This window comes from Gaeumannomyces tritici, assembly GCF_000145635.1.
Source record: "Gaeumannomyces tritici R3-111a-1 unplaced genomic scaffold supercont2.4, whole genome shotgun sequence".
Classification (NCBI taxonomy): domain Eukaryota; kingdom Fungi; phylum Ascomycota; class Sordariomycetes; order Magnaporthales; family Magnaporthaceae; genus Gaeumannomyces; species Gaeumannomyces tritici.
The window spans coordinates 495,364-522,741 of NW_008804548.1; the positions used below are offsets into that span (position 1 = coordinate 495,364).

Here is a 27,378-nt window from a genome sequence, read left to right on the forward strand (position 1 = left end):
AAACGTATTTCCAGCACCAAGGTATACCTGCCCCGCCCCAACAAAAGCCCAGTTCCGCCACCCTGTTGCCCACGTGCCACATAAAACAAAGACGAGAGACCACAAACTTTCCCTTGCGATAGGTATGGAGAAGAGAGTCAGAGGAACAAAAAGCCAAAGACAGGAAGAACAGAACCCATGAAACCCCCAAGTTCCCGAAGGACGGTCTCGAAATAAATCCCATCATGATAAAGTAGAAACAACCGTAATACGGAAGGGGTCTCACGCCTCCAGTTGCTTCTGCTTCTTCTTCTGCTCAACCTTGAGAAGCAGCGCGCGGTTGATGTGCGGTAGAACACCTCCGAAAGCGATGGTGGCGCGGATGAGCGTGTCCAACTCCTCGTCACCTCGGATGGCAAGTTGAAGGTGTCGAGGAGTGATGCGCTTCACTTTCAGGTCCTTGGCCGCGTTCTATGTCGGGTTCATAATATTAGCACAAGATCACGTCGATACTGGCTGCTCGGGAGACAAACACCCGAAATACGGGAAAGGCAGACAAAAGGGAGGGATGTGTGCGGTTCGCGCCCCGTGACGTGGCCGTCATGGTGGCAATAAAGTTGCGACGAGTGAGGAAAGCGGGGGAAGAGATAGTGTTGGGAGGGGGAGATTGAACTTACGCCTGCCAGCTCGAGAACCTCGGCAGTCAGATACTCCAGCACCGCCGTAACGTAAACCGCCGCCTTGGCGCCGACGCGCATCTTGTTTTGGGTGTTTTGCTTGAGGAAACGCTTGACACGTCCGCAAGGGAACTGGGAAACAAGGCCCTGGTTAGCTATCGGAGATCCATAAGGCCATGCCAGCGATCATGTGTTTGCATCCGTAGGCATGTCGATGGCGCGCCATGAGTTGTAGGTTCAAGGGATTCGTGATGGACGTGGTCGGCGAGTGTCGCTGCCATGGCGGGTTGCGCGATGCGGGGCCGCAAAAGTCGAGGTTGACGCGTCCGGATAGCTCGCAAAATTTGCGGAATGAAAGGTGCGGGCTTCAGCCATGGTGCGCGGCATTCGGATTGATGATGATCACGATGGTCGTGGCGGCGCGGTCGTTTTCGCGGTCAAATTCGGTGAGAGGCGGCTGAGCGATGGTGGGAGCTCGAGCTCGGTCGAACATGACGAAGTGGGTGGGCAAGTTTGCGCGCGCGGGAAGGTGGCGTGGCCTGTCGGCAGGCAGGAGTCCATGGCAGGCGGGAAAACCAAATGCAATGCGAAGCCATGGATGCAGTTCACGAGGTACTTACTTGGAGTCCTGCACGCTGGGAGTGGGATTGTTGCTTCTTGGGGCCCTCACCTGCGGTCTTACCGCCGGAGCTCTTCCCACCAGAAGATTTTCCCTTTCCGCCAGCCATTGTGATATTGAGGAGGCGGGATGCTATCCTTGGAGAAATAAATAAAGCTAGGTCGTAGGCAGCGCGTCGCAGGTCGTGGACAGCAAAATCGGGGTGCGCAAATAAATTTGGGCAGGAAAACCAAGCGCAGCGGTGGTGGCAGCAGGTCGAAAAAGGTGGTCCGAAGCTATTCGGGTTCGTGGGGCGGATGGTGATGTGGTGAGTCGGAAAATTCAGAAGGCTGAAAATCCAATCTGGCGAAATGTTTCGCCCTGTTGTTGTTGTCTGCTTGCCTGCGGGCGCGCCAGGCCCTGCCGAGCGCTGCAGGCAGGTGGTTAAGCAGCAGGTGAAAAAACCGGCGCGAGGTGTGCCAAAGAAAAGTGGAGCGACTGACTCAAGCTGAGCCGCTGACATAATGGTACTGGGCGGTCTGATTTTGGCACGGCGGGCCGCTTGAGCCAGATGTGCAACTGCGGAGGGGCGCTGCTGCCCTCGCTGCTGCCCTCGCACAAAGGGCGGCTGCGGCGAGGCCCAGCCCGAGGCAGCGTCTCGGTGGGAGGGAGGGAGAAGAGAATAGGGAGGACAGCAAGGGGAGACAGGACACGATGTGCCCGCTTACCTATTCTGGGCGTCGTGCGCCTGTTAGGGGCGAGGGCAAGGAGAGGCGGCGCTGAGGGCCGTCTGCTGCGCAAGGCCCCGCATCGAATGGCGGTTGGAGAAAAGCATGGCATGGGATTTCTTGTGCATCACCGACTCAGTAGCCGCCGGTGACAGCACGTCACCGCGGCGCCTGCAGAGCTTGCGAGGCGTTCGAGATGCCTGGTGCCCTGTGCGGGTTGAGGAGGTCAAAAGGAGTCCATCAAGAGCGTCGCAATTGTCAAGGCTGTTGGTGGGTCCCAGCCACATTTATAGGTGTGGCTGGTGGCGGGCTGGCAGCTATGGCGGGCAGCCCCAGGCAGGTGGGTCTGTACCTTTGGGGTTGGCAGCCCGCCCAGACTGTGACCAAGCGCTGCAGCAGCGCCCAGGGGTCAAAATGGAACAAGAACAGCCGCTATTACAACACAACACCCAGGTGAAATGGGCGAGCGATAACGACGCACAAGTATAGGTCAAAATATTTCTAGAGGGGATAGCAGAAAGCTGCTTTTTGGTCGGGCGTATCGTGGGTATCTCCAAAAACACGTATAGAAAAAAAGAAAGAACCGACCGAGCCTCCAATCCATTTCCCAAAACGGTAACCACCCGAGAAGAAGATATGCACAGAAAACAGCCTTCCCGCATTTATCCAACCATGGTCCTGGATAGCTGTCATTCTGCGCGCCCCTTTTATTATTCTGCTTTTTCGTCTTCTTGATCCACTGCGCGACTGGAGAAGGCATGTTGGTCATGCACCATTCGGAGGGCGAGCCCTCTGCTGCAGGGCTGCCGTCTCTTGGTCCAGCCTGGCCAACCGATCGGTCTGTGACTCGGGGTAGGGCTGCACGAACCGGTCGGCGGGACCGTCGGTGTTGTAAATGTAGGCGGCCAGGGTCCCTGATTGGGTCGCGGAAGTGCTGTTTCTAGGATGGAAGCAACCAACAGCAGTCAGCCTCGGCTGCCAACGCCCGCACAAGGCAGTCGGGGCAGTCCTTACCCGGACCCGGACCCGGACCCGGACCCAAAATCGGACAGCACCATGGACGGCGCGTTTGAGCCTGTGGTGCTCGGCATGTTTGCGATTTTCTTTTCGCGCAACAACTAGGCATTGTGCTGTTAGCAACATTGTGATATTTTTCCACTTGCGAAAAGCGGGTTCCTACAATGCTTTGTCGTTAGATTGGTATTGTTCGCGAAATTTCTTTTTCTCCTTGATCTCTCCCTCGAGGGAAAGACAATAGAAGAATGGAAAAACGTCTCCCTTGGGCGAAAATCGCCGTTTAAATACGCACGACTCGAGGAAGCAAACACGATGTTCCAAACAATACCGCTTCGGTTGAAGCAGATGGATTTGAATGCCTAGGGTTGGAGCTGCCATTGCTGGGTCACTATTACTGAGGATTTGTTGCGCCAATTAGAGCCATCTAAGCCGCTCCGTTTGTATTGAACGCAAACCCAAGGGTGCAAGGTACGTAAGGCCTCACCACCATCGAACCAGAAGCCTTGGATTCGACGAGTTTGGGCTGGAGTTGGTAGGATTCTACGGTCTATGGACAATGCTTTGCAGCATTCTGCAAGCTCTTGCTATCTGCCTACCTATCCCCATCTTACACAGTCCCCAGCCGCGGAGCGAGCGCACACCAGCCAGCCAACCAAGAACAGGAAGCTGTAGAGCGACCCATAAAACCGTGGCAGTCGTCTGTGATGATGCGGCAATCAAGAAGATTTTGGTAGCAAGAGAAAATGGAACCGTATGTGGCCGGCGTGATGGAGGCGGTACTTGGTCGAGGGCAGCGACAAATGTGTAAAGAGTGGAGGGTCTGGTCGGGACGGTTTGGGTGTGATAGAGACAGGGGCAGCTGTAGCGGGGTGATGGGTGCGGTGAAGTTATATCTCAAAATCAAGAGCGCCATCATGCCTTCGCAAAAGTGCATGAGGGCATAGGCCGGTGACATGCGGTGTCGCCATCGAGGCTGAGCGCTCAATCCAACGGCGCTGAACCCCCGAGTGTGTTGCGCCGAGCCGCTTCCTGGCGGCTGAGGCTTAGCGGGTATGGCGGCCTCCCACAGGCCCAACTAGCTACCATGTCCTGCACTCTGGTTCAATACAGTTCGATTTGGTTGGTTTCAGCGGTTCTGGTTGGTGGCCGTCACGCTGGGTCGCCGAAGGGCCGAATGAATCTGCCTCGCCTTGCACGACTGCAAGGCACACTGCCGCCCCGATTGACGCAGACGCTCCCGTGCCCATTGAGCCTTCCGTATTGGTAGTAATATCTCCAACGAGGTCTTAGTTCATGGCCGGTTTGGGGTTTCCAATTGAACCTCCACATTACGATCGGTTTACCCCCACCAAATTGCCTTGCTCCGGCCGACGGCGACGCCGGTTGCCCAGTTTCCGATATTTTGTCCCTTTGACAACAAAGAATCAGCACATGAGGCCTCCCTGGCAGCGCGGTAGGTGCATCTATCTTGTTTGAGAAGTGTTTTTCCACATTGTTGTTGAACTTTGGTGGTATATGTGTAGGCATGTAACCACGCTGTCCGTCCGCCCTCGCCCTGTTCTGGGGTGGTCCCAGTCCCAGTGGGCGAGGACAATCGCATTGACGGGACGGCAAGGGAGGTCAGGCTGGCGGGTACTGCAAGCTGAGTTGCATCGGCTGTCAGCTTTGCGGGACCGGTTCCTTTGATGGAGGGCCGGCGGGGTATTTGATTGGATGGCGATCCGACAATGTTGGTGCCTGAAGCAGAGCCATTGGCTGCACAGGCGATGATCGGCCGGCCCCATGTCACCCTGTGGCTGTTGGTTGTTCAGCAGGAAGGGGCAGCACAGCGCACAACACGGCTTTGTCTTCCCACCCCCACGAAGGGCCTTGCCCGCCCGTTCCAATTCCACTTTGGTGTCGCCCGACTGGGAAGGCGTGGGAGGGAAGGGAAGGGAAGGGCTCCAGCTCCTTTCCTCCCTTTCTTTTCCCTCCAATGCCTTCCTCGCTACATTGTTCAATCGCCCAGTCCATCACACAGACAAGTTCCCTGCGCCGTTGGAGCAGGTCCTTTTCCACCTGGCGCTGCCAGAGGAACAACGCCTTGTCTATTTCCGCCTATTCAGCCTAACCCCCTTCCCTTGTCACCACTTGGCGAGCCCTCCAGTGCTAGGCCCCTGCGCGCATATCAACGGCGAGCGGCGGTCCGCATTTGTCCTTGAGGAATACCTCCGGTCCTGGAACAATGTCCGCCACGCAAGCCGAGGCTGAGCCGGAGGATCACACGGTCAAAGGTTTGGCTCTGGGAATACAAGGACTCTCCTTGAGACAGGAGCCAGTCGTTACCCATGAAGCCGCCCAGACCCAGACTGGCTCGTCTCGAGCATCACTACCCGCCGCTATGGTGGACCCGGCCAGGCCACCATCGCCATCAGCTTCGGTCTCCAATCCGGTAACCCCTTTTCCCTACGAAAGCGCTAGTATGGCTTCTCCCGTGAGTCGCCAGATGGGCGGCAAAAAAGGAGCGGGTACCCGTATCGTAATACCACGTATCCCAACTACCGACGACAACGACGACCAGGCCTTATTCGGTGATTTTTTACGCACCAACACCTTGACTACCGTGTCGACAAACACCCCCCACACGCCCGTGACGCGAACTTCCACATGGTCATCCTTGGCATCTGTAGACACGGTTGCTTCCAGTCCCACTGGTGATTATTATACGATGGATGAGCAAAAGCATCCCCATCGCCTTCGTTATCCACTAATTCCCCTAGACTACCTTCAATCCTACATTATGGAGAACCCTGTCACCTCTGAGTTCGGCAGCGACGTGGCCAATTCTAGGGTGCCCATCAAGAGCAGTATATCCAAGACTCATGATCTTGTCGGCTCATATCTCAAGTCCGAAAGGTCCGTCCACATGGTCGACACGGACGTACCTAAACCTCTCGCAACCCGAAAGACCATGCCCCATAGCCGGGGACTCAGAGAAACAACCGCTGTGGCCCCCAAGCTCCTGGTATCTCATAGCACTTTCCCTCTTGCCTCACCGGAGTTGACGGCCCGCGAGGCCAGTTTCTCCCCGCCCCGCCACTCAGGGCCGACTCTAGCCCCAGAGAAGGGTATCACTGGCATCTTGGGCCCCATAGACCTTCCGACTCGGTCCCTCTCTCTTGCCCAGCTCCGTAAGAGGGAGGCTGGGTTGAGCGGCGAGGCCAAATCAGAGGACAGAGTAATGCAGTTTGTCCAGGATCAAGGCTGCCGGAGTCAGAGCTTGCGCGATACGCCAGAATCAAGAGCGCCTATGGAGAGCGATGGCACGTCCTCTAACCATATAGTCGGGTAAGGAGTCTCTGCACCTAGCCCTAGGGCCCCATAACCATTCCATCAATATAAAGCTGACACGGCAGTATTTGCGGAGTCACCATAGGACAGGTGCCACCCAACCTCGCACTTCTGAGCGCCCCGCAACCTCCAAAGATGCCTCGACATCTGCGCCAGAGAGCGAGAACTCCCTTACGGCTCAGTTAGTGCCAAGCACCATTGACTCGGGCTGCGGCAGTGTTTCGCAAAGTTATCATAGGCCAGACGCCGCCCAGCCTCGCACTCCTAAGCGCCCCGCGACCTCCAAAGGAGGCTCAACATCTACGCCAGAAAGCGAGGACTCCCCTCCGGCTCAGCCGACACCAAGTACCAGCGACTCGGGCTCCGACCAGGGTGTCGAGAGCAGTGTGGTTTGCGAAGAGCTCGCCGAAGACTCACAAGACCGGTTCACTCAGAACATTTACGCTGTAATTGTGCAACACACTCCAGGCCTTGTGCTCGACGAGCTCGATCAATCACTCAAGGAGTTGGCAGACCGGTGCGTCGAGCGCGCGGCCAACCTCACTCAAGCCACTCTTAACAAGCGGGCGGCTTCCATCGCAGCAGCAGCTTTCTCTGGGGATTCCCTGCCGCACAGCACCGAACCGCCACCCTGCGATGCATCGCCATCTTCGCACCCAGCCAACGCGGGTGGGGGCGGCGGCTCCTTTGGCCAGGGTCAGGAGCAAGCCAACCATCGCAAGCGTAAGGACCCGTCTGATGGGAGCCCGGACAAAGGCTCTTCCAGCCAGGAGGACGACAGTGGCAAGGACAACCAGGGGGCTGAGTTACGCACCTCGTCCGAGGTCAAGCTGCTGAGCTGCCCGTTTCGCAAGCGCAACCCGTTTCGGTTCAATGTTCGTGCCTACGACAGTTGCGCATGTCAAGGGCACGCAGACATGGCCCGGCTGAAGCGGCACGTCAAGATATACCACAGCCTGAAAAATGAGAGGAAGAACCAGTGTGGCCGGTGCATGTTAGTCTTCGAGACGGACCGCGAACTGAAAGAACACCTAAGGCAGGTCAACCGGTGCAACCTCGTCGACGTGGATGTGGGGAATAGAGACCCCGAGGACGGAATCACGAAGGACATCGAGGATCGCATTAATGGCCGCAAAAAGGGGCTGAAGGTGGACACGTGGGAGGCTCTCTGGGCACTTTTGTTCCCTGAGGATACCATTGTGCTCAGTAGTGGTAAGTCTTTGCAGCACTTTGCCGTTCTCACTTCCTTTTCCCGTTCCTTGCCTCCTCCCTTTTGAGTTTCCCACTAACAGCAGCTAAACTGTCCAGAATTTGCTCCTGTTGTCGAATCGTTTGATGTCTGGCACGAATTCCACTTGGACGATGGCGGGTTTCCTCCGCTCAAGTCCAAGGGGAGCGACTGTGAGCAGTACGTCGAGAGCAAGTTCAAGAGCTGCATGGAGGACCCGACCAAGGAGCGTAAAGATCACGGCGGCGTGCACCTTTCCATAATCGAATCAGGTGGTGCGCCTGTCGGCGCTGCACCAAGGCGGCAGCAGACCAGGCATGATTGGATACCAGCCACCCCCGGCTCCTCCAGCGGACCTTCCGGCTCCCCAACGGCAAATAGAGAGCCCAACGGTAGGAACAAACGCCGGTGCCCACAGCCATTTCCTCCTGTACCCAGCCATGGCGGTGTCGGCAACGGTGGCCCGCCGCCCAGCGAGCACATAGCAACACCGAACCTGGCATTTCGGTCTTCTTCGTACCAGCGCCCGCTGGCGCCGCGACCACAAGTGGCTGCCCACGCTGAAGAGGCGGCTGCGAGCTCCACGGCGCAGCTGATACCTTTGCACACGGCCGCACTTGCCACTCGCAATCAAGGCCACTACAATGGCATGGGCCACCACAACACCACGAACGGAGGGCTAGGCACCGGCATGGCCAGCGGGGAATTCGCCTTCGACGAGGATGTCACGGATTGGCTTGAACACAGCAATTCGATGATTGGCATGGGGGAGATGATGTCGGCCGTGGCCGCTGGCAAGCAACGCGAGGTCGCGCCCTTCATGAGACGGCCAAGCTCCAGCGCCGCCACGGTAATTCCCAACGGCAACATGTCACCACCGCCGCAGCAGCAGCAACAGCAACGGGAGCAGCAGCAACGGCCCATGTCATTCACGCCCGGCATGGGCAGCTACAGTGCCGACACGCGCCTGCTCGTGAGCCACGCGGCCGGCGGCGGCCCCGATGGGCCATACAATAATTCCGCCATGTGTAGCGGCGCTTCTTCTCAGATGCCGACAGCGGCCACGGCAGCCCCAACCGCCGCCATGGCGACCATGGCCGACGGCGTCTTCCAGCCGTTTTCCATGGGGCCGGCCGGCTACGGCGAGCAATATATACCCCCGGGGACAACAGCAGCTTTGCCAAACCCCGACGCGGACTACATGAACAGAGGGGCGACGGTGACGTACGCAGGCGACTTGAACTTGGGCGGCATGTCGCAGCTGATACCCTCCGGCGACCAGAGCGGCTCCTACACATACGCGCAACGCCAAGATGACGTGTTGGCGGATAGCTTACACATGGACTACGACATGGGAATCACGTCTCCTGTGCCGCATGATGAGGCCCAGTTCCAAAGTTCTGGATAAGGGATACCTCTGGCTTTACCTAGTTTGCCCCTTTACTATTTCAGGTGTCCTTTTGCAATTTTCCAGCAGTTTGTTTTTATACTCTCACATGTCCTTTTTCTTTTGTTCATATCTCGAAACTGAGCAAAGGAGCAGATCTCTCTTCCAGCTGGCTTGTATTTGGCTTGGCGACAGCGTGGTAATTTTTTTTTTTGGGTGCAGGGGGGATCTCCGAGTAGTGAACAGCGTCGCTCTGCATGTCAACCAATTTACAGATAATCTTTGCTACCTTCAGAAACGCGCCAGCGCCGGACAGGGAGAAGCTTGCTTAATCTAAAATGCTGGTGGCATACCTTGCATTCATGCATGCCGTCTTGTCTGGGCTGAGGGGGTGGTTGTACTGACGCGTGCAAGACACGAAAGAGGGAAGAAACAACCGGATGATTATATGGTACACGGGCGTCTTTCTACTTATCCACCTCTGGAACATGAAAAAAGAAAGGCTTTCTGTATCTTCTTTTTTTCTTGACGCCATTTGCGTGATATCCTTCCCAGTTCCAGATACACCAAAAACAGGGATAGGAACACAGAGGGGTAAAAAAGGGCACAGGGGGACACGAATACCCTGAGGCGTGATGGGAGAATGGAATATGCACGGGGTTTCAAAAAAGATATCTGACGAGGTATTCGGGTAAGAGAGTAGAGCCCCAATGGGCCCAGCTCGCGCTCTTATAAAAATAAGGAAACGAAGAAAACAAGGAAAGCCAGAAGCGCCTGCACGTCCGTCTCAAAAGATATCCCCGTCATGGGCCGGATCATCATTATCGTCATTTCTCTTTTTCGTTGGAGCAGGAGTCGTGCGGTCGCGGCTCACCCCTATCGCGAGGGAACGAAGGGTGCTTTCGAAACCGCTCGATCGAGTGGTCGAATGGATCGGGGAAAGAGACGGGCTGAGGGGCCTCCGAGGCGGCGACAGCGATGATGTCGATGACTTGAGTGTGATTCCGGCGAGTTGCAGCAGGCGGCTGCGGCTGGGTTGATGAGACTGCTGCTGCCGGAGCTCCTCGAAGACGTTTATGGTTTTCGGGGGGTCGGGCGTGACTGTTACGTCGCTGCTGTTGCTGGTATCCGACTTCTCGTCATCCGACGCATCGTAGATGTCAAGATCCTCCTCGCCGTCCCCGCCAAATTTGCTCGCACGGTAGCCGTGCTGTTCCTTCGCCGGAGCCACTCGCACCATGGCGTCGTCCGTGGTGGCGGCAGGGCAGGGGGCCGGCGTATGGACGCGTGGAACACGCACACGACTGTTGCTGCGACGGCTGCTGCGGCTTGGACTCCTGACGACACCATGAGATCTGCTACCGCCACCGCCCCCGCCTCCACCATGGCTGTCGTCGTCATTCCCGTCCCGAGCCCGAAGTGGCAGCACCTTGTCGTCCGTCACGTCCTACCGGGCAAAGACCTTGACAATGCCATCGCCGCCGCCGCTGACGACCCACTTGCCGTCCGAGCTCCACACGACAGAGCAGACGCCCTCGCCCCTCATGATGCGGTGGCTCGTGATCTCCTGGGTGCAGGACCGCTTTTCGAGGCTCCAGAAACGCAGGGATGCATCGTGACCAGCGCTGACCAGTTCCTGGCCATTGGGGCTGAGCGACAGGCTCGAGATGGACGCCGGGTGAGCGAGCATGTTGTACGTGCATTGACCTGGTGAGTAGGCGTAGATGCTGTTAGTAAACCAAGCTGGATTCAAGACATGTGAGGGCCGACATACCGCTGTTGGCATCGAAGAAACGGACGAAGCGGTCCTCGTGCCCCGAGATAATGACGCCCTCGACTCCGGATCCTGCCATGGACCTCCCTCCACCAGTGGGTCCGCTTGCGTTGGCCTCGTCTTCGCTGCCGCTGGTTTGAGGCTGATCCAGTCCCACGGTGGTGGAGACAACGGCGTTGACGCTCGTGTTGAGCGTGCCGTCGTAGGTCTCGAGGCTTGCCATGCTGCCGACCTCTTCGCCCGTGCGCGTGTCATACACGATAATAGCTGCGTCCGAGTAGCTGACCACAAAAGCCTCGCCCGAGCTGCCGAGTGCTGTGATGCACGTTGGGCTTGCGTTACCACCGTTACCATCGGCGCGCGAGATGGTGTGCACAAGGGTGTGGCTAAAAGCGCTGTTGGTGGCCATTGAGGGCTGCGGGGTGGACGGGAACGCCGAGCCGGAGCTCATGGAGTTGCCCCTAACTCTCCCACTGCCACCCCGGCCACTGCGGCCCGCAAGCGACGGCTGCGGCGATGACAACTGCGGCGGCGAGCTGACGGCCCACACGCGCACGGTTCCGTCGGCGGCGCCCGATGCCAGCAGGATCCTATCCGGGTTGCCGTAAGGGTTTGGACTTCCGAATATGGCGCCGAGCGTCGTTGGCAGAACGCACAGAGACCAGACGGCATCGGTATGGCCATCCAGGCTTGCCTTGGGATCGACCCGGCCTCGCTCCCACACACGGATCATGGAGTCCTGCCCGCCCGAGAATATCCAGCCGTCGCCCTGCGCCCTACCACCGGTCGAGAAGTTGGGTGACGGTGCCCAAGAAGCAAGCGCCAAGACGGCGCCCTGGTGGCCGCGATGCGTAAAGTCGGCCTGCACATCCAAATCTGAGGCGGCGCCATTGCTGCCCGAGTGCGAGATGCGAGGGATGTGGAACCTCTTGATGAGTCCATCGTCTCCGGCGGTGCAGATCTCGGGCTCGCCTGGACTGCCACCACCCGAGAAGATGATGGTCCGCACCGTGTTGAGGTGACCCCTTAGCCCAAACCGGAGCTTGAAGGCGCCGCTCTCAGCCTTCTGCGCAATCGCGTTGAGGGAAAGTTCGTGCTCAGAGCTTCTCCTCCTGCTCATGCTGCTTTTCCTGCGATGAGAGTTTGGCCCACGGTTGGGCGATTTTGGGATGCTATCCGCGTTGGGAAAGACATCGGTATCAGGGCGGTTCGATATCGGCTGGGCTGGTTGCTGCTGCTGTTGGGGCTGCGGCGGCTCGACGAAGGACGCTTCGTTAAAGTCCCACCCTCCATCGCCTTCACCAAATCTCTGCTCAACGCTCTCCAGGCTTTCATTGGCCGCCCGAGCAGTAGGCTTCGCCCGATGGTTGGCATCAGCCATTCCCTCATCGCCAGGCCGGTTTGGGGCAGCAGGAGTAACTGGCCAGTCGCCGGTTGCGGCGTTCCCGCTGCCTCCGAACAGGGGCTGCATCTCTGCAGTGGAGCGCACCATGGGCGTAGGCTGCATCTCGGAGCTCTTGGCAAAGTTAACCGACTGTTGCTGCTGCTGATGCTGCTGCAGTTGTTGGAACTGTTGCTGCTGCAGTTGTTGTTGCTGGAGCTGCTGTTGCTGATGCTGGGCAGGCTGCTGCTGCTGCTGCTGCTGCATCGGGAGCACGTGGTGGTTTGCGCCAGGGGCGGGGGCTGGCCTCGTGTTATGTTCGCGGACGTGGTTCTGAGCCTGGCGGAGTTGCTGCGACGGTGGGTAGGACTGATCTAGAGCCTGCTGGCCGGCTGGCAGCCCAAAGGATTCGCCCTCGCGGGGCATCTCGTCCAGCAGGGGCAGCGGCGGCGATTCTCTGGGGGGTATCGGGTTCGCGGGGGTGATCATCAAATATGTAAATTCGGCTTGGCACTGGTCGAGGAATGTCTTGAGCTCAGTAGGCGAGGGGTCCTCCTCAACAGCGCGTTGATATTCGGGCCGAAGTGATGGATCGTGACCTTTTTCGGGGGGTTCTGCGGGAGGGAAGAAAATTGTCAGAACCACGAGCCAAGACGATTGACAATCCCGCCAAGAAAATAGCAAGCTTGACATATCACGAAAGTTAAATCGAGAGGTAGGAGTTCTTACGCCCAAGCCGCTCCTTGATCAGGGCCTCTCGCTCCTCCCTGACGGATTTGGTGGCAGGCTCCGACGTGTCGCCGTTGGCCTTGAGTTTGGCGGCCTGCTCCTTCACCTTCTGCTCCAGTATGGTGACGTATTTCTTGAGCGCCCTCTGCGTCGCGTCGGCCCGACGAGCCGAGCCCTCGAGTGAGGCTATCCGGCTCTTCATCTCCTGCTTCTCGATATCCCACGAGTTGCGGTCGCGCTCGTGTCGATGCCATTCCGTCTGCAGGAAGCGCATCACACCTGTTGGGCGCGGAAGGAAGACGATGTTAGCATGAACGGGATAGCTCCGCAGCTTCATGGAAACGCATCCTCTCGCGGCGGCCGGGCCGTAGCAAGCAAGGCACGCGCAGACCGAGAAAAGAAAAAGGAGGGCCGGGGCGAACCTTGGAGTGTATATTCCGTGGCATGGGGCCCGTTGGAGGGATTGGACTGCATCATGCCCGACATTTCGCCGCCTCCGGGGCCGGGGCCGACTCCGTTGCCCGCGTTCGTCCCCATCAACTACCAGGAGGGCAAGAGCAGAAGCGCGCAGGGACCTGGAGGGGACAGCGTGGACGTCTTTCGCGCTTCCAAAGAGCGGGGGTGCGAGAGAACAAGAGTCTGGCTCTGCAACTGGGACGGCCGGGGACCTGAGAGAGGCGGGAGAAGTCGGTTTCTGCGGCTCTGCTCTTTCTCGGCCAGCCACTCGCGGTAGGCTGGCGCGCAAAGTATCGGGCACGGCCGGGCGAGGTGGTGATGGCGGCGAGAGGGGGGCGGGACCGGACCAGACTTTGCGATGCTTCGACGAAACGAGGAGCCCGAGCTCGAGGCTGTATCTGTATGCTGGACAAGAAGAAAAAAAAAAAACGAATGGAATCACAAGCGGTAAATGTCGTCGTTCCGGTGGGTTGCGCCGGCAGACCAGCGTCGAGGGGTTGAGAGAGGGCGCAGAAGGCGGCTGCTTCGGCTCGACGTTGCTGTCGACGATGGTGGGCTTGCTGGCCTTTTTTTTCCTTGCTCGTCGGCGGGCCTGGCTTTGGCCTGTCGCGCCAAGAAGGCTGCTGCTTGCTTGCTGCTGTGACTTGCGGGCGCTGTTGCTGCAAATTTCATCACACCCCCAGGCGGCCACAGCACAAGCAGCTGCCCAGCTCCCTCCCACGAGCACACAATGCACAGAGCAGGGGCCACCCGACCGCCAGCGCTGGCACGGCCGTGCCCCACCTGGCGGCGCGTGATTGGCCCGACAGATTCTGAGATGGTGTCTGCTAGGTGGCCACTTCCTGGGATTGCCAGGGTGTTCAGCACGAGGGCAGAAGGAACACCTCCCGCGCCCGCCAACCAATGGGACGGGCCCACCAGCGTGCGGATCTGCAATCGACGAGGTCCCATCTCCTCACGTTTCATCCGGGAGAAATGGCCGTCCGGAAACCCGGTTCGGTCGAAAAAAAAAAAGACAAACGCAGTGATATCACGCATACGCTAGCACGCTAGAGGACAGACACGACAGCAAGGCCAAGACTAAAACTCCAGCTCCTCGACCTCCATCCCGCACGACTGGCACGTCTTGACCGACAGGCCCGCCTCGTTCTCGACGGCCCGCCCCCAGTCGTGCACGTGCGGGCCCCGGGCCCCGATCCTGTCGCCGAACTTGGTGGCCCTGACCCCGCCCGCCTCGGCCAGCCCGGCCTTTGTGGCGCGCCGGAACGCGTCGGCGTGCGTGCGCTTCTTGAGCTCGGCCAGCTTGCTCTTGAACTTTTCCTCCTTGCGCACCCGCTTGTCGGCCTCGCGCCGCTCGAACTCGGCGTCGAGCGCCTCGGTCGACCCCCACCGCTTCGGGCCGAGCGCGTACTCCTCGACCTGGCAGCGCAGGAACAGCATCATGTCGTGCCAGTGCGACTTGTGCGGGTTTGGTTTGTTGAGGTGCGGCAGGAGCTCCTCGTCGCGGAGTTCGGCTGGGGGTAGGCAGCGTCTAGGTTAGCTGGGGCAGACTTATCAAGGGTTCGTAGGAGAGCACTCACGCTCAGTGAGAAGATAGTCCTGCCGGCACTCCGTCTTAGTCAGGAGGCTGTACTTTTCCGGAAACTTCTCCTTGCACGTGCCACACACGCAGACGCCAAAGACCTCGTCCCACACAAAGTCGACCTCGAGGCTCGCGCACTCGCGACACTTTTTCCGCTCCGCGTCCGACACGAGCGCGCTCATGCCCGGCTCGAACGGCCCGGCCTTCTGCCGCCGTAGCTTGTTGAGCAGCTGCTTGCGCTCCCACTCCTCCTGCGTCATGTGCGCCGGCCGCTGCTCCTCGGCCGCCCCCTTGCCCTTGGCGCCCGAGTTGAGCGCGTAGTTGTGCGGGTCGTCGTCGGCCGTCATGAAGCCGCCCTTTGTGTCGGTCATGGCGCTCAGGTTGTAGTCGACGTAGTTTGTAAACTTGCGCGCTGCCTTGAGGGGCGCCTCCTCGCCCGCCTTGGTTGGCGCCGCGCGCGCATCGCGGATGCTAGTCGGGACGGTCGCGCGGCTGATGGCGGTCGAGGCGCGGGTCGTCGGCGGTCCGGCCGATGATTCCGTCTCGCTGTGAGGCCGCTTCCTGCTGCTCCTGGTCGCCCGGCTGTTGTCGCCGCCGACTATGTGGATATCGTCCGTGGCCACGAACCCGGAGGCCGTCTTGGGCGGCAGCGTCGACCTGCCGGCGGCGCGGGCGGCGGCTTCATGCTGGTCGCGGATAGCTTTTGCCTTGAGGCGGTTCTCCTCCTGGGGTCACAGCAAGGTTAGCCAGCACAGCAAGGTTAGCCAGGCGTCTCCCGGCCCGAGACGGGATTGGGGCGTCGGAGAAGCGGGCATACTATTCGGCGGGTAACCTCGGGCGTTGGTGGGGATGGCGGCCGTCGTCCTGACGATGCGTGCTGTCGGGGAGGGGTTCCTGGGGCCTCCATCATGGAGGGTGCGAGTCGCTGGCTGTAAAGAATGCCGTGGGGCGTCGAATTCTAAAGTCGAAGGCTGTGGTTGGCTTTCGGTTGGAAACAATTGAATTCGCCCAGGGGCTGCCGCAAAGGGAGGAAGTTGAATGTTGCAGGGGATCGATGCGGCTCAAGGATCGGAGTTACGAAATCGCTGCGAAATCAGTGGTGACGCCACCACCTAGCCGTTGCATAGTGGCGCGTTCCGAAAGGCCCGCGCCTCGACTATTGTAAACCTGGTCCATGGTCCAACATGTGCCCCGGCGGTTCCAGCTGGACAAATCGTTTGTTCTGTTCACAATCACGGCACCGGATTGCGCTTCCTGCCGACCAATCGCTTTAGTCGGCATGACATTCTGGTAGGCCCCAAGCGCATTGCTTATGCATTAATCGACCAGGTGCAGGGCCGCCGCTCCGCAATCCCCTATGTAAGGTACCGAAGAGATCAACATGGCACTTGGAAACAACGCGGGCGCCGAAAAGAATTACATCAAAGAAATGAAAGAAAAGAGATCCCGTATTTTTGCCCTTTCCAAATCCCTTACTCCTCCTTGGCGCCACCGCGGCCGGCACGCTCGGCAGCCTCGACGGCCTTCTTGTCACTTTGGACGGCTCCGCCCTGGAGCCCGGCCATGAGGCCCTGGGCCTGCTTGAAGGGGCGCTTGAGGTCGCCCGAGGCGGGCTGGCCAAAGACGTAGATCTTGGCCAGGTTGGACTCGAAGGCGCTTTTGAGCGGGATGATGGACTGGATGAGGAGCGGGTTGGTGTACTTGAAGTAGAGGTGCATCACGGCCATCATGCCCACGCCCATGGCCTGCGAGCGGAGCGCCTCCTTGAGCTTGCCAATGTCGTACGCGTGGATCGTCGTCGTCACCAGCTTGGGCTCCTCCGAGGACCCGACCGGCGTGGGCTCGACGTACTTGAGGGTCGTGAGGTCTGTTTGGTGCCGAGGTCTTGTGTCAGCCATGTCTCCCCTGTTTTGACCATGCGCACGGGACACGCGCGGGGAGTGCGGGGGGAGGGGGAAAAAGGATGCGCACCCTTCTTCTTGTTGATGCAAGACATGATGTAGAGAGAGACGCCCAGGATGAGCAGGTTGCTCAGGGCATAGCCGGCACGCGCCATGTTGAGGACGTTGGGATCCTCAAACGGTATCTTCTTGGCCAGCTGCATCATGCCCAGGATGATGACCATGTTGGTTCTGTTGCGTCCGCCATCGTCGGCGACTTGTCAGCAGCGGAAGCACAGCAAGGTTGGCGCCGCGATGCGCTCGAGGTCGAGTGTTGGCTGTGCTGCGCTGTTTCCTACCCAGCGGAATGCGCGGGCGGGTGTCGCACTTACATTTGGGGGCTGAGGCCGGCCATCTTGACGGTACGGCGATGCCGTGTCTTGAGGAAATGAGAGTGGTGGTATGGAAGAAGCCGAAGAAGCCCGTCGGGTGTGGCAGTTGCAGCGTGTCGCACAATAGGTGAGCGTGGGAGAGGGATGAGGAAAGAAGAGGAGAGCGGAAAGGCGATTTCTCAGGACCACACATGAGAATTTGAAGGTATACGTGGAAGTCAGTCTTTCTCCAATGGGGCCTGTGCAGGGCCCGTCCCCAACAGCAGGATCAATGTGGCGGCTGAGTGGCTGGCTTGGGCACGGGTGGGGCGCGTCGGCCTTGGCACACACCAGCACTAGAGCGTGGATCCCACGTGTCTGCTTTCTTTCTGCATCGTAGGCTCACTGGAAACTGTAGGAACCACCAGTTTTGTTTGCAAAGCATCGTTGTTTGCAAGCAATGTTCTTGACAAAGATGGATGACGCCCAAGCATTATAAAGTCGGTTAATAGCCTTATTCTTCAACTCCTAAGGCCTACAGGGCGTGGTTTAGTGGTATTGGTAAGAGCCGGGCTCCTACTTGTAATTCCTAGTCTCTGTACGTCTCGAGTTCGAGTACAGGTGTTGTCGCCGCAGGATACCCTACCGAGGGTATAAAATGCCTGCTCACCTGGAAAGATTAGAGGATCGAAGCAAACCTTTAAGGTTTCGCAACCAGGCACCCGATAGGTTGCCTGGCAAGCTTTTTGCTTATATTTATACCTTGTATTTTTTTTAACGACCGTCCGACCATTGGCAACAGCGGTCGACTGGAACGTTTGGAAGCTATCGCCGAAATACTTTAGGCAGCACATGAAAGGACTAACACTGCATGCCGTAGTAGGGTGGAGGCGGTGCTTGAATGGGATATTATGCATGTTGTTGTTCTTTCAGTCGACGGTCGACTAAAAGGAGCGTGACCGTACCCAGCCATTATGCGCTCCTCCGTCTTAATCATTTCATTCAAACCTGGTAGGCATAATGTGTTGGTCTTCCTTTCGGGATCATGTTGAAGCGATCATTATTTTTGCAAGGGCAGGGAGTCCTTAAGCATATGTCTGAGCTAGCACAAGACCATGCACACCATTAATCCCTCTACCGTGCCCTCCCGGAGATATCCCCCCCTAAAAGCAACCAGCATCCTGCTGAAGCAATCAGATCCCCACCATGTCTCTCGACCGGTTCGCGGTATACCGCTGCGCGGGCGGAGCTGACCATCTGCACCGCATGAACATAATGCACAGGGAAGCTAAACGCAAGCTCAGGACCGTGGCCGCGATGGAGGGTGGTTCCGATAGCAATGATGGTCCCGGAGCTGACTGCGGCAGAGGCTCTGTCACTGACATCCGCCAGCTATACACCGAGCCCGAGCGATTCGGCGGCGGTGCTGGAATGGCGCCTCCCAGTTCCGCTACGACCCAAGCTTGGAACACGCTCTCTCGTGCTGGCATGCCCAATAACCCGAGCAGTGTTGTTGCCCACAATGACCACGGCATGGGGCCAGGCCACTCGGCCGGCCCATCCAACGACCATGTCACCGTGTACAGCGCCCATCACAACCCCTCGCATCCCCAGAACCCCAGCCACGGGAGCGATTGGCCGCCAAATCAGTCCCTATGCCAAGGAAAGCCTCTTCTGGATGGACACCCCCCTCCCCAGCCCGGGCCCCATCTCGAGCCCACGGTCCAGGTGACGGTGGTCGACCTGACGGCTCGGCCCCTCGGCAGCCAGACCTTCTGCTACCCGCTGGCCTGCACGGGTGCCCAGATGTGCGGGCTGCGCGCCCTGCTCACGCCGCCCTGCTCCGGCCGGCTCCTCGCGCTGCGCACCGGCGACCTGTGCTACGTGCCCTGGCCCACCACGTCCGGCGAGCTGGACCGGATCGTGGCCCGCGGCGCCCCGCTCACCGTCGAGGTTGCGTCGGAGGGGGATTTCCGGCGGTGGGTGGAGGAGTGGCCCGGCCGTCGGGGCTAGTTAGTGATCGTCTGTCTACATGGGGGGAGGTGATGGCGGAGAAGAGGTGGTGTGCTGTGCTTGCCCGCCTTTGACTCGTCGCGGGCGTCTCTTTTACGACATGTGTCGTGCTGGCCTTTGTTTTTTTCTGCTCGGCAAAACGACGTGAAATGGCGTTTTCCGGATGCCGGCTATGTCTTGTTTAAATGCCCCTAATCAAAGGAATTTGTAAAATGTCGCCTCTGATTCGCTACTGCTTCGTTCATCTCTGCGATCCATTTTGAAAGAGGGCTGTGACATTAGCCTAGAACATGAAGGGCGTTTGTATGCGAATTCATCATCGTGACCGCTGCTTCCCGCCTCTTGGCCGCCGCATCGCAATGGCAGTCTCTCTCCCAGCAAGGCAAGGCCCTGGATGCAAGTGCCGTGCCATACTCCTCGCCCCTCGGTGGCTGTTACTTGGTAGCCAAACTGCAGCCACCAATGCCGACCACTCTGTATCTCTTGTTTGCCACTGACTGGCTAGGTCGCCGAGTGCCTGGACAGACCGGCATATTGCTCATATATAGGAGGCAATTGGAGGTTCATCTTTCGCATTGTCTCCTTGCACTATCCGGCTAAAAATCCCACAATGCCCTTCGTGGACCACACATGGGGTCCGCCGACCCTTTCCGTCACACCAAATATGGGCGAGAGACCATTGCGGTTGCACTAGGATGTCTGTCCTATATCTGTCGGTTGACGCCATCCTGATCTGGAGCTGAACTAGCCTTCGCTTCTGTCCGCGCCCGTTGAACAGCTCGCCAGCCCGATCTCGGAAGCTGCGCAAAGCAGAGGAGATCAAGACCTGAACATAGTTCCGATAAGATCACAGCAAGCTGAGATGGGTTTCCTTTTACAGTCTGCAACAGCGGCCTTGGCGCTCTTCGCAGCCGCCCCGACCGTCGTGCAAGCAGCCAAGTTTTGCGACGGGCCCGTGTGCTACTCCGAGTTCGTCAGCACACAGCGCGTCGCCTACCGCGTCGCCGTGCCCGACACGGCGGCCCGGGGCACAGCCTTCGACGTGCTGATCCAGATCGTGGCGCCCCGCGCCGTCGGCTGGGCCGCGCTGGCCTGGGGCGGCCAGATGACCAACAACCCGCTCACCATCGCCTACTCCAACGGCGGGACGGGCGCCGTCGTGAGCAGCCGGCGAGCAGTGTGAGCGCGCTTTCGTTCCTCTCTCCTGGTTCAGTATGTATGTGCGCACTTGCATCTAACACGCGGCTCAAACAGCTCCCGCACCGCCCCGTCGCCCTACCCGGGGGCGAGCTACGCCGTCTTCGGCACGTCGACGACCAACGCGACGCACTGGCGCCTCGACGCGCTGTGCAGCGGCTGCAGCGCGTGGACGGGCGGGAGCGTCGACCCGGCGGGCGCGGCCGTCACCATCGCGTGGGCGTCGAGCGCGCGCGCGCCCACCACGCCGTCGAGCAACACGAGCACCATCGCCATCCACGACAACAAGGCCCGTGTCGCCTTTGACCTTGCGGCGGGGCGCATCGCGAATTTTACGCAGCTTGTCGCCGCCAAGAGGGCGGGTGGGATGTTGTGATTGGGCGCTTTTGTGTTTTAAGTGCGACTTCGAAGTATTTGCCTAGGACGTGGGCGGGTTCCGTGAACTGTACTGGGAAGCTTTCTGTCAATGAGAAGACTCCTCCTCATATTCTGGGAGCGAGTTTATCAAGTCAGATGGTTGACATCGAGTCGACTCCAGGGGTCACTCCTGACAACTGGACCCACAAGGTGTATTAGAGACCTCGAGAGCCAAGTGAAAAAGGCACTGAGAAGGCTGCTTGACGCTTTTGACAGAGCCTTGTAGAGCGCAAAGCGACAATGAGATATCTTCGGCTTACTGAATGAGGTAACTGCTCGGCATTTCCCAACTTGGCTGCCACCAATCATGTTCGGCGCTATGCAAGCCAACAGCGGCAAATTCCAGCCTATGGCTGATGAGATGGCGGTGTTGCCCGAGGCAAGCACGCATGATTTTGAGGAATCGATGGTCAAGTCGGGTGCCCGGTTTCAAAGCCTGCTCCGTATTTCCATTTCTAACCTCCCTAACCTCCCCGAACTTCTGCACCTCGCACCAACATGGATGCCCTCACCGCGCTCGGACTTGCAGCCAACATCTTGCAATTTGTCGAGGTCACGGGACGGCTCATCTCCTCGGCCCGCGAGCTCTCTCAGCAGGGCGCAAAGTCGGAATACGTGGAGCTCGAAGCGATCGCACAGCAACTGCGCGGCCTGGCCGAAGGGATCCGTCCGCCACAAGACGGCGACGATGACGAGGACCCAGCACACACGCACACCGATGGCGGCGTTGGAAAGCTCGCCACGTCTTCAATCGAGATCGCAAATGAGCTGCTCGGCGCCCTCGACTCCCTGAAGCTCCAGGGAGGGAAGCATAAGTGGAAATCCTTCCACCAAGCTCTGAGGACCGTCTGGAAGGCCGGGAAGATCGAGGATTTACAGAAGAGGATGGACAAGCTCAGCAAAGCCCTCAACTCTGAATTGATGGCCTCGCAACAACGCCAGATTTTTAGGAAGCTGGACCTTCTCGCCGCACACAATCGCCGACTTGAGGCCGCTAGGGCTAAGGATATCCAGGATCTGAGGGGCCGGCTTCAGGGCGCGTACGACGGTCTCAAAAAGGAGCTGCACGGAGATGAATCCCACAGGGCTCCAATGTCGGCTCTCCTCCATGTTGCTGAGAAGGAGGTTCAGTATTCAGCCGAGCAGGCCGTGCTAGACAAGCTGAGATTCGACACCATTGATGACCGGTACGAGGGCATACGATTGGCGCATTCCAAGAGCTTTTGCTGGGTATTTGGGACACAACTTGAGAAGGACGCGCCTCTCTCTTCCTTTGCCGAATGGCTCACATCGGCTGAGGACTTGTTCTGGGTTTCGGGTAAGCCCGGCTCCGGCAAGTCGACGTTGATGAAGTACATTTGTATGCATCGAGAGACCAGGCGGAGGCTGCAAGCCTGGGCCCAGGATGACCGACTCATCATGGCGGGTTTCTTTTTCTGGAACGCCGCCAAGCAGTCCCTGCAGAAGTCGCAGCAGGGGCTCCTCCGGTCTCTACTTTATCAGATCCTACGACAGTCCCCGGAACTCATCGAGCACATCTACCCCGATATCGGGCACACGCAGCTGCAACGCCACTCGAGCACCGCCAGTCACCCAGGGACATGGGACAGGACTTTCCAGGTACCAAACCCAGCGACAAGCGTGCTGGGCCTGATATCCGTCCTGCGCAGGGCGTGTGAATTGCTCGCCGCGTCTAACGAGAAGTGTTGCTTCTTTATCGACGGGCTCGACGAGTTTGAAGGCCAACCCAAGGACATAATAGATTTGATCGGCATCCTTCGGTCCATCCCCAACGTCAAGATTTGCATCTCCAGCCGTCCGTGGAACGAATTCGAAGACAAATTCGGTCAATCCGGCTCCCGTAAGCTTTACATGCAAGACCTCACCCGGGAGGATATTCAGAAGTACGTTTGCGACACTTTCGAGAACGATGTCAACTACCATGAGCTAGAGGAGGAGGACGGGGCCGGACGCAACCTGATCAATGAGATCATCGAGGCCGCCCAAGGTGTCTTTCTCTGGATCATACTAGTCGTCCGGTCGTTCCAGGAGGGGCTCGTCAACGGCGACAGTATCAAGGACCTCCAGGTACGGCTTCGACAGCTGCCGCGAGACCTCAACGAATACTTTAAGAAGATTCTACTCTCCGACGTCCCAGAGTTTTACCAGCAGCAATCCGCGCGCATCTTCGCCGCGGCGCTAAACGCCCACGATCCACTGCCTCTCATGACCTACTGGTTTATGGAGCAAGGGGATGCCGACTATGCCTGTGAGCTTGAGATTGGCCCTCCGGTCAACGTCCAACAGGCTATCAAGCGACACAAGCAGATGCGGAAGCGGCTTAATGCCTGCTGCAAGGGCCTCCTCGAGGTTCACTCCCAGCTTCCTTCGGTCGATGAAAGCAGGTTGTCTTACAGCATCCACTTTGGGTGGAAAGTGGACTTTCTCCACCGCACCGCCAAGGACTTCCTCGCCAGGGCCGAGACGCAGGCCTTTCTCGCCACCTGGGATCCCCCGGCCCCCGGCACTGATGTGATCATCTGTGGCGCTATCTTGTCGCAGATGAAGACCGCGCCGCACAGATATTTTATGTTCGGAGAAGCAGGCTATATTACCCGCTTGCTTGATTTGTTTCTCTCCCACTGCAGAGCCCTGAATGACAACCCAGGTTCAGATTGCGAACCGGCTCTGCTGGGGCGGTTCCTGGATCAGCTCGACGCGGCGTTACGCGGCCTCGAAAAGGTTATTCGGGACAACTTCTATCACACAATGCTATCATCCCTCTTACGCGAAGGGTTTGGGAAGAGCTGTAGCCTGAGGCCGGCCTGCACGAAGTTTTTGCACGTCTGCGCAAAATACGGCCTTTGTCGGTACGTGAACCAGGAACTCGGTTCCCGGCCAAACGAGCCACTTCTTCTCGCGCAGTTGCTGCGGGTCGCCGTGGAGGGTGCCGATCGACCCATGGTCCAGGTCCTGCTGCGAGGAGGCGCCAACCCCAACGACCAGGTCAGCGGGTATCAATCCAACTGGGAATTGCTTTTGCAAGACGTTTACAATATTAGTATATCTGTCAGCCGCCGCGAGGAAAAGGATCCCAGCCTGTATCACATCATCCAGGATTTCCTGGACAGCGGTGCAGACGTCGCGGCCAGGTTCGACTTTGGGTACGAACCGTTCTCCTCGCGTGAGATTCTCCATCGCGCGCTGCCGCAGGAGTACATGGCGTGTATCGATCATTTCTTTGTCGACCCAAGGCATGCTAAGGCGAGCTATGCTAAGGACGTTCCCCACGATCTTGCAACAGTTGGCCCTGGCCAGAATCATGATATCTCCATCGATCCGAAGCAAGCCAAGAGTGTTTCCAACAGTCCTGCAGCAGTTGACCTTGGCCAGCAGGTCCTGCTGCGGGGAGGCGCCAACCCCAAGGGCGTTCCCCACAATCTTGCAGCAGTTGACCTAGGTCGGAGTCATGATATCTCCGTCGATCCGAAGCAAGCCAAGAGCGTTTCCAGCAGTCTTGCAGCAGTTGACCTAGGCCAGAGTCTTCATCGGGAAGCTTCTCCCGGGGTTCGGGCGTTCGCAAGGACGCGGTTCTCGAGGTTGTCAAGTTGGTTACGCGGTTTGCTTGGCAAAGGCTCCCGATCTTAAACTCTTTTCCTTGTTTCTTTTTCTTGTTTTTAAGGTTATAGAAGGCTGCCTAGTTAAACAGATTGTGTTTATAATAATCAAGCGCGTACGGTTTATATGCGCAACAATTCCAGTCTTTTCGTCGCCGTGAATTAAAATGTCGAGGTACCATATCAGCCATCAAGTCAGCATGTTCATGTATGAAACCGTAAACGCAACACTCGTGTTAGTAACTCCCCGTCTTTCGAAGAAGCGCAGGCACCCTATTCCCATGGGGGATGCAAACCACGTCTCCGGCTCTGGCTCCTCTGGAAAGGAGGCAAAAGCGACCTCCCGCAGTGATGCCGAACATGCGGTCGTGTGAGGGGTAGCAGGCCGCGTAAAATAGACCGGACAACATACGACTCGTCGGTGCTCTCACTTCTAAAAGTCCAAAAGCTTGCGCGCCTGTGTAGCAAAGAGTTGGCCATCGGCTTCCGCGTCATTCTTCCCGCCTTTCGTCGCTTTCCCTCCAGTGCCGGAACTCCCTCGTCGGCATCTTCATCTCAAACATAGCGTCCAGCTCCGCCATGGTGCGATCTTTCATCTCGGGGAGAAACAGCCAGTGAAGCGCGAGGCCGGCGACGGAGACGCCACACATGACGAAGCCCGTCTTGAGACCCAGCGCCGCGGCGTCCGGGCCGAAGACGAAGGGCAGCGCCACCGCCATGGCCGTCGAGGCCGCCTGCGTGGCTACGCCGCCGACGCCCTGGGTCGGTGCCCGCAGCTGCAGCGAGCTCGTCTCGCCCGCCACGGCGAAGCTGGCCGGCCAGCAGCCCAGCCCCGCCGCCACCAGCGCCGACATCATGCACGCCGCCGCTGCCCAGGCAAGCCTCCCGACCGCCTCGCCCTGGCCGCCGCCGTCGCCTGCCTTGACCGACCGAGGCCCCCAGATGCCCGTAACGCCCATGGCGCCCCAGCACACGGCGATAAAGGCCAACGACGTGAGTATCAGCCGCCGGCGGCCCACGCGCGACACTACCCAGATGCCCGCCAGGTTGGCCGCCATGCCCGCGACGATGCCGGCCATCATGAACAGCAGGCTGGTGCTCGAGCCCATGCCGACCGACTTGAGGAAGATGCTGGCGTTGGAGAGCAGGTCGAGCCCGAAGATGGACGGCGTCGAGCTGGCCAGCGCCACGATCAGCGTGCGCCGCAGGTCCGGGCCCCGGAAGCACGCTGCGTACGTCGCGGCCCCGCCGCCGCCACGTCTAGACGCCGCCGCCTTCTGCTCCTCCTCGACGGTGCGCGCGATGCTCCGCAGCGCGGCCCGCGCGTCGACCGCGGGCGCGAACAACCTCGTGCACGACGCCAGCGCTTTCTTTTCCATGAGCTCGTCCACCATCACCCCGGCGCTCCCGGCGGTGGCCCTGCGGATCAGGTGCGCGGGGCTCTCGGGCGCGAAGCACGCCAGCGCGAAGACGAGGAACGCAAAGGCCCACTGGGACGCAAAGGCGGCGGCGTATCCGGCGCCGCCCTGGCCCTTGTCCGCCTTCCTGCTGATTGTGAACACGGTGGCCGCCCCGATGAGCTGCCCGACGAGCGTAAAGGTCGGGAACAGCCCCATGGCGGGTCCGCGCAGCGCCGTCGGTGCGTTCTCGGACACGTAGGTCACGCAGGTCGTCTTGATCACGCCGACCGAGAAGCCCTGCAGCGAGATGGCGGCCGTGAAGAGGGCCCTGCGCCCGTCCAGCGTCGGCAGCCGGTTCGACGAGAAGATGCCGGCCACGGCGAGGGACGAGACGGCGCAGCCCAGCATGAGGCTGGCGCGGCGGCCGGCGCGGTTGCCGAACCAGCCGGCGACGACAGCGCCAAGGGCCGAGGCGACGGGAGGCAGGGCCAGCCAGAGTGACAGCCAGTGGGCCGGCACGATGAGCTCGCCGCCGGGCGTTGCATCGCTGGGGGAGCCGTAGTCGGCGAGGAAGGGATCGACGGCTGGGATGGCCCCGACGACGGCCAGGTCGTAGCCCCACCCGATGACGGCCAGCGTGATGCCCATGCAGTACATGACCACCTTGGGGAAGCGCCTGACAGCCTGGAAGAGGGGCAGGGGCTGCTCCAGTGAGTACTCGGGCTGATGCTGCTGATCAGGCGCCGGGGAGGTTGATTGTTGCGAGCCTGGGGTGCCTGATCTCGATGTTCCTGCCTGCTCCACGAACATCATGGACGGGGTAGCTGAGTAGGTGCCTTTGGGGATTTTGGCAGCAGCTCCGTTGTGCTGTGGCGTATGCTCAAGCCTGTTCGCCTGTGACATGATGCCCGCTATGTCCAGTCCAGGGCTTTGGGCTATAGGGTAGACGAAAAGACAAAGCCGGTTTTGTTGTGAAGGACCGTCAAAGTGGATAAAAGTGCATGGGCTAATCTTGTGCAGGAAATGGAAGTTGACTACCTATCGATTCTAGTCATCAACAACGGTCCATGTTCCACCTATATATATCTTCTTCCACAAGCCGATCTAGGTTCTCGGCCTTGTGTCGGCAGTTCGCCCGCACTGCCACCTTGGATAAGATACAGCTACTTGTCTGCATAGATGCAAGTCTTCGGGTATCCCCTGCTCTACGATAGGAAGTTCGAGTCCGAAAGTGCGACGTGCTGACTTTGAACAAATTTCCCTGGCCAGTCGCTGTAGGATTCGTGTGTATATCCGGGCGATGCAGGGGCCGGGTTGGACAGCCAATCACGTTGATGTGCGGATTTCGCTCGATAATGCGAAAACCGCTCAACAATGCGAAAACCGCTCGGCCGTAGCAACGACGGGGACCTATTCGGACCGACGACGCAGCCAAGATGCCGCTGGTTTTTGGGATGACCCGAGGGCTTCTGCCCCTTGGTGTTGCTCCATCAGGCCTCGGGGCGGCAGCATGATGACTATTCCCGGCGGGATTCATGAGGCCCAACAGAACCCGCCGAGGCTCGACTCAGGTATCACGACGACTTAAGACTCCAATGTTGTTCGCTTGACTGTGGA

At 59.0% G+C, this 27,378-nt stretch overlaps 11 protein-coding genes across 11 annotated transcripts; 4 read left to right on the plus strand and 7 right to left on the minus strand.

Annotated features, from left to right (window-relative positions):
- Positions 1-261: 261 nt before the first annotated feature.
- Positions 262-1,384, minus strand: GGTG_07572 (histone H2A.Z; the record flags this gene model as incomplete). Its single annotated transcript, XM_009225396.1, has 3 exons — positions 262-450; positions 657-788; positions 1,277-1,384. 3 exons carry the CDS (start codon positions 1,382-1,384, stop codon positions 262-264), a joined length of 429 nt encoding a protein of 142 aa, XP_009223660.1.
- A 621-nt stretch (positions 1,385-2,005) lies between these two features.
- On the minus strand, positions 2,006-3,186 carry GGTG_07573 (hypothetical protein; the record flags this gene model as incomplete). Its single annotated transcript, XM_009225397.1, has 3 exons — positions 2,997-3,186; positions 2,756-2,922; positions 2,006-2,190 (listed from the first exon to the last, which is right to left on the minus strand). Exons 1-3 carry the CDS (start codon positions 3,071-3,073, stop codon positions 2,006-2,008), a joined length of 429 nt encoding a protein of 142 aa, XP_009223661.1. The 5' UTR covers positions 3,074-3,186.
- A 1,401-nt stretch (positions 3,187-4,587) lies between these two features.
- On the plus strand, positions 4,588-9,480 carry GGTG_07574 (hypothetical protein). Its single transcript, XM_009225398.1, has 3 exons — positions 4,588-6,326; positions 6,415-7,541; positions 7,638-9,480. Exons 1-3 carry the CDS (start codon positions 5,224-5,226, stop codon positions 8,963-8,965), a joined length of 3,558 nt encoding a protein of 1,185 aa, XP_009223662.1. The 5' UTR covers positions 4,588-5,223; the 3' UTR covers positions 8,966-9,480.
- GGTG_07575 (striatin Pro11) lies at positions 8,990-12,366 on the minus strand (the record flags this gene model as incomplete). Its single annotated transcript, XM_009225399.1, has 2 exons — positions 8,990-10,651; positions 10,719-12,366. 2 exons carry the CDS (start codon positions 12,364-12,366, stop codon positions 10,392-10,394), a joined length of 1,908 nt encoding a protein of 635 aa, XP_009223663.1. The 3' UTR covers positions 8,990-10,391.
- A 1,356-nt stretch (positions 12,367-13,722) lies between these two features.
- GGTG_07576 (hypothetical protein) lies at positions 13,723-14,250 on the minus strand (the record flags this gene model as incomplete). Its single annotated transcript, XM_009225400.1, has 1 exon — positions 13,723-14,250. One exon carries the CDS (start codon positions 14,248-14,250, stop codon positions 13,723-13,725), a length of 528 nt encoding a protein of 175 aa, XP_009223664.1.
- A 44-nt stretch (positions 14,251-14,294) lies between these two features.
- Positions 14,295-16,164, minus strand: GGTG_07577 (hypothetical protein). Its single transcript, XM_009225401.1, has 3 exons — positions 15,684-16,164; positions 14,865-15,591; positions 14,295-14,798 (listed from the first exon to the last, which is right to left on the minus strand). The coding sequence occupies exons 1-3, from the start codon at positions 15,774-15,776 to the stop codon at positions 14,365-14,367; spliced, it is 1,254 nt and encodes a 417-aa protein (XP_009223665.1). The 5' UTR covers positions 15,777-16,164; the 3' UTR covers positions 14,295-14,364.
- Positions 16,091-17,363, minus strand: GGTG_07578 (inorganic phosphate transporter PHO88). Its single transcript, XM_009225402.1, has 3 exons — positions 17,139-17,363; positions 16,838-16,998; positions 16,091-16,733 (listed from the first exon to the last, which is right to left on the minus strand). Exons 1-3 carry the CDS (start codon positions 17,159-17,161, stop codon positions 16,339-16,341), a joined length of 579 nt encoding a protein of 192 aa, XP_009223666.1. The 5' UTR covers positions 17,162-17,363; the 3' UTR covers positions 16,091-16,338.
- A 960-nt stretch (positions 17,364-18,323) lies between these two features.
- GGTG_07579 (hypothetical protein) lies at positions 18,324-19,130 on the plus strand (the record flags this gene model as incomplete). Its single annotated transcript, XM_009225403.1, has 1 exon — positions 18,324-19,130. The coding sequence occupies one exon, from the start codon at positions 18,324-18,326 to the stop codon at positions 19,128-19,130; it is 807 nt and encodes a 268-aa protein (XP_009223667.1).
- A 648-nt stretch (positions 19,131-19,778) lies between these two features.
- Positions 19,779-20,903, plus strand: GGTG_07580 (hypothetical protein; the record flags this gene model as incomplete). The annotated part of the gene is made up of 3 exons (XM_009225404.1): positions 19,779-20,309; positions 20,385-20,689; positions 20,866-20,903. The coding sequence occupies exons 1-3, from the start codon at positions 19,993-19,995 to the stop codon at positions 20,901-20,903; spliced, it is 660 nt and encodes a 219-aa protein (XP_009223668.1). The 5' UTR covers positions 19,779-19,992.
- A 339-nt stretch (positions 20,904-21,242) lies between these two features.
- Positions 21,243-24,548, plus strand: GGTG_07581 (hypothetical protein; the record flags this gene model as incomplete). The annotated part of the gene is made up of 1 exon (XM_009225405.1): positions 21,243-24,548. The coding sequence occupies one exon, from the start codon at positions 21,243-21,245 to the stop codon at positions 24,390-24,392; it is 3,150 nt and encodes a 1,049-aa protein (XP_009223669.1). The 3' UTR covers positions 24,393-24,548.
- A 304-nt stretch (positions 24,549-24,852) lies between these two features.
- On the minus strand, positions 24,853-26,664 carry GGTG_07582 (hypothetical protein; the record flags this gene model as incomplete). The annotated part of the gene is made up of 1 exon (XM_009225406.1): positions 24,853-26,664. The coding sequence occupies one exon, from the start codon at positions 26,662-26,664 to the stop codon at positions 24,853-24,855; it is 1,812 nt and encodes a 603-aa protein (XP_009223670.1).
- Positions 26,665-27,378: the final 714 nt, after the last annotated feature.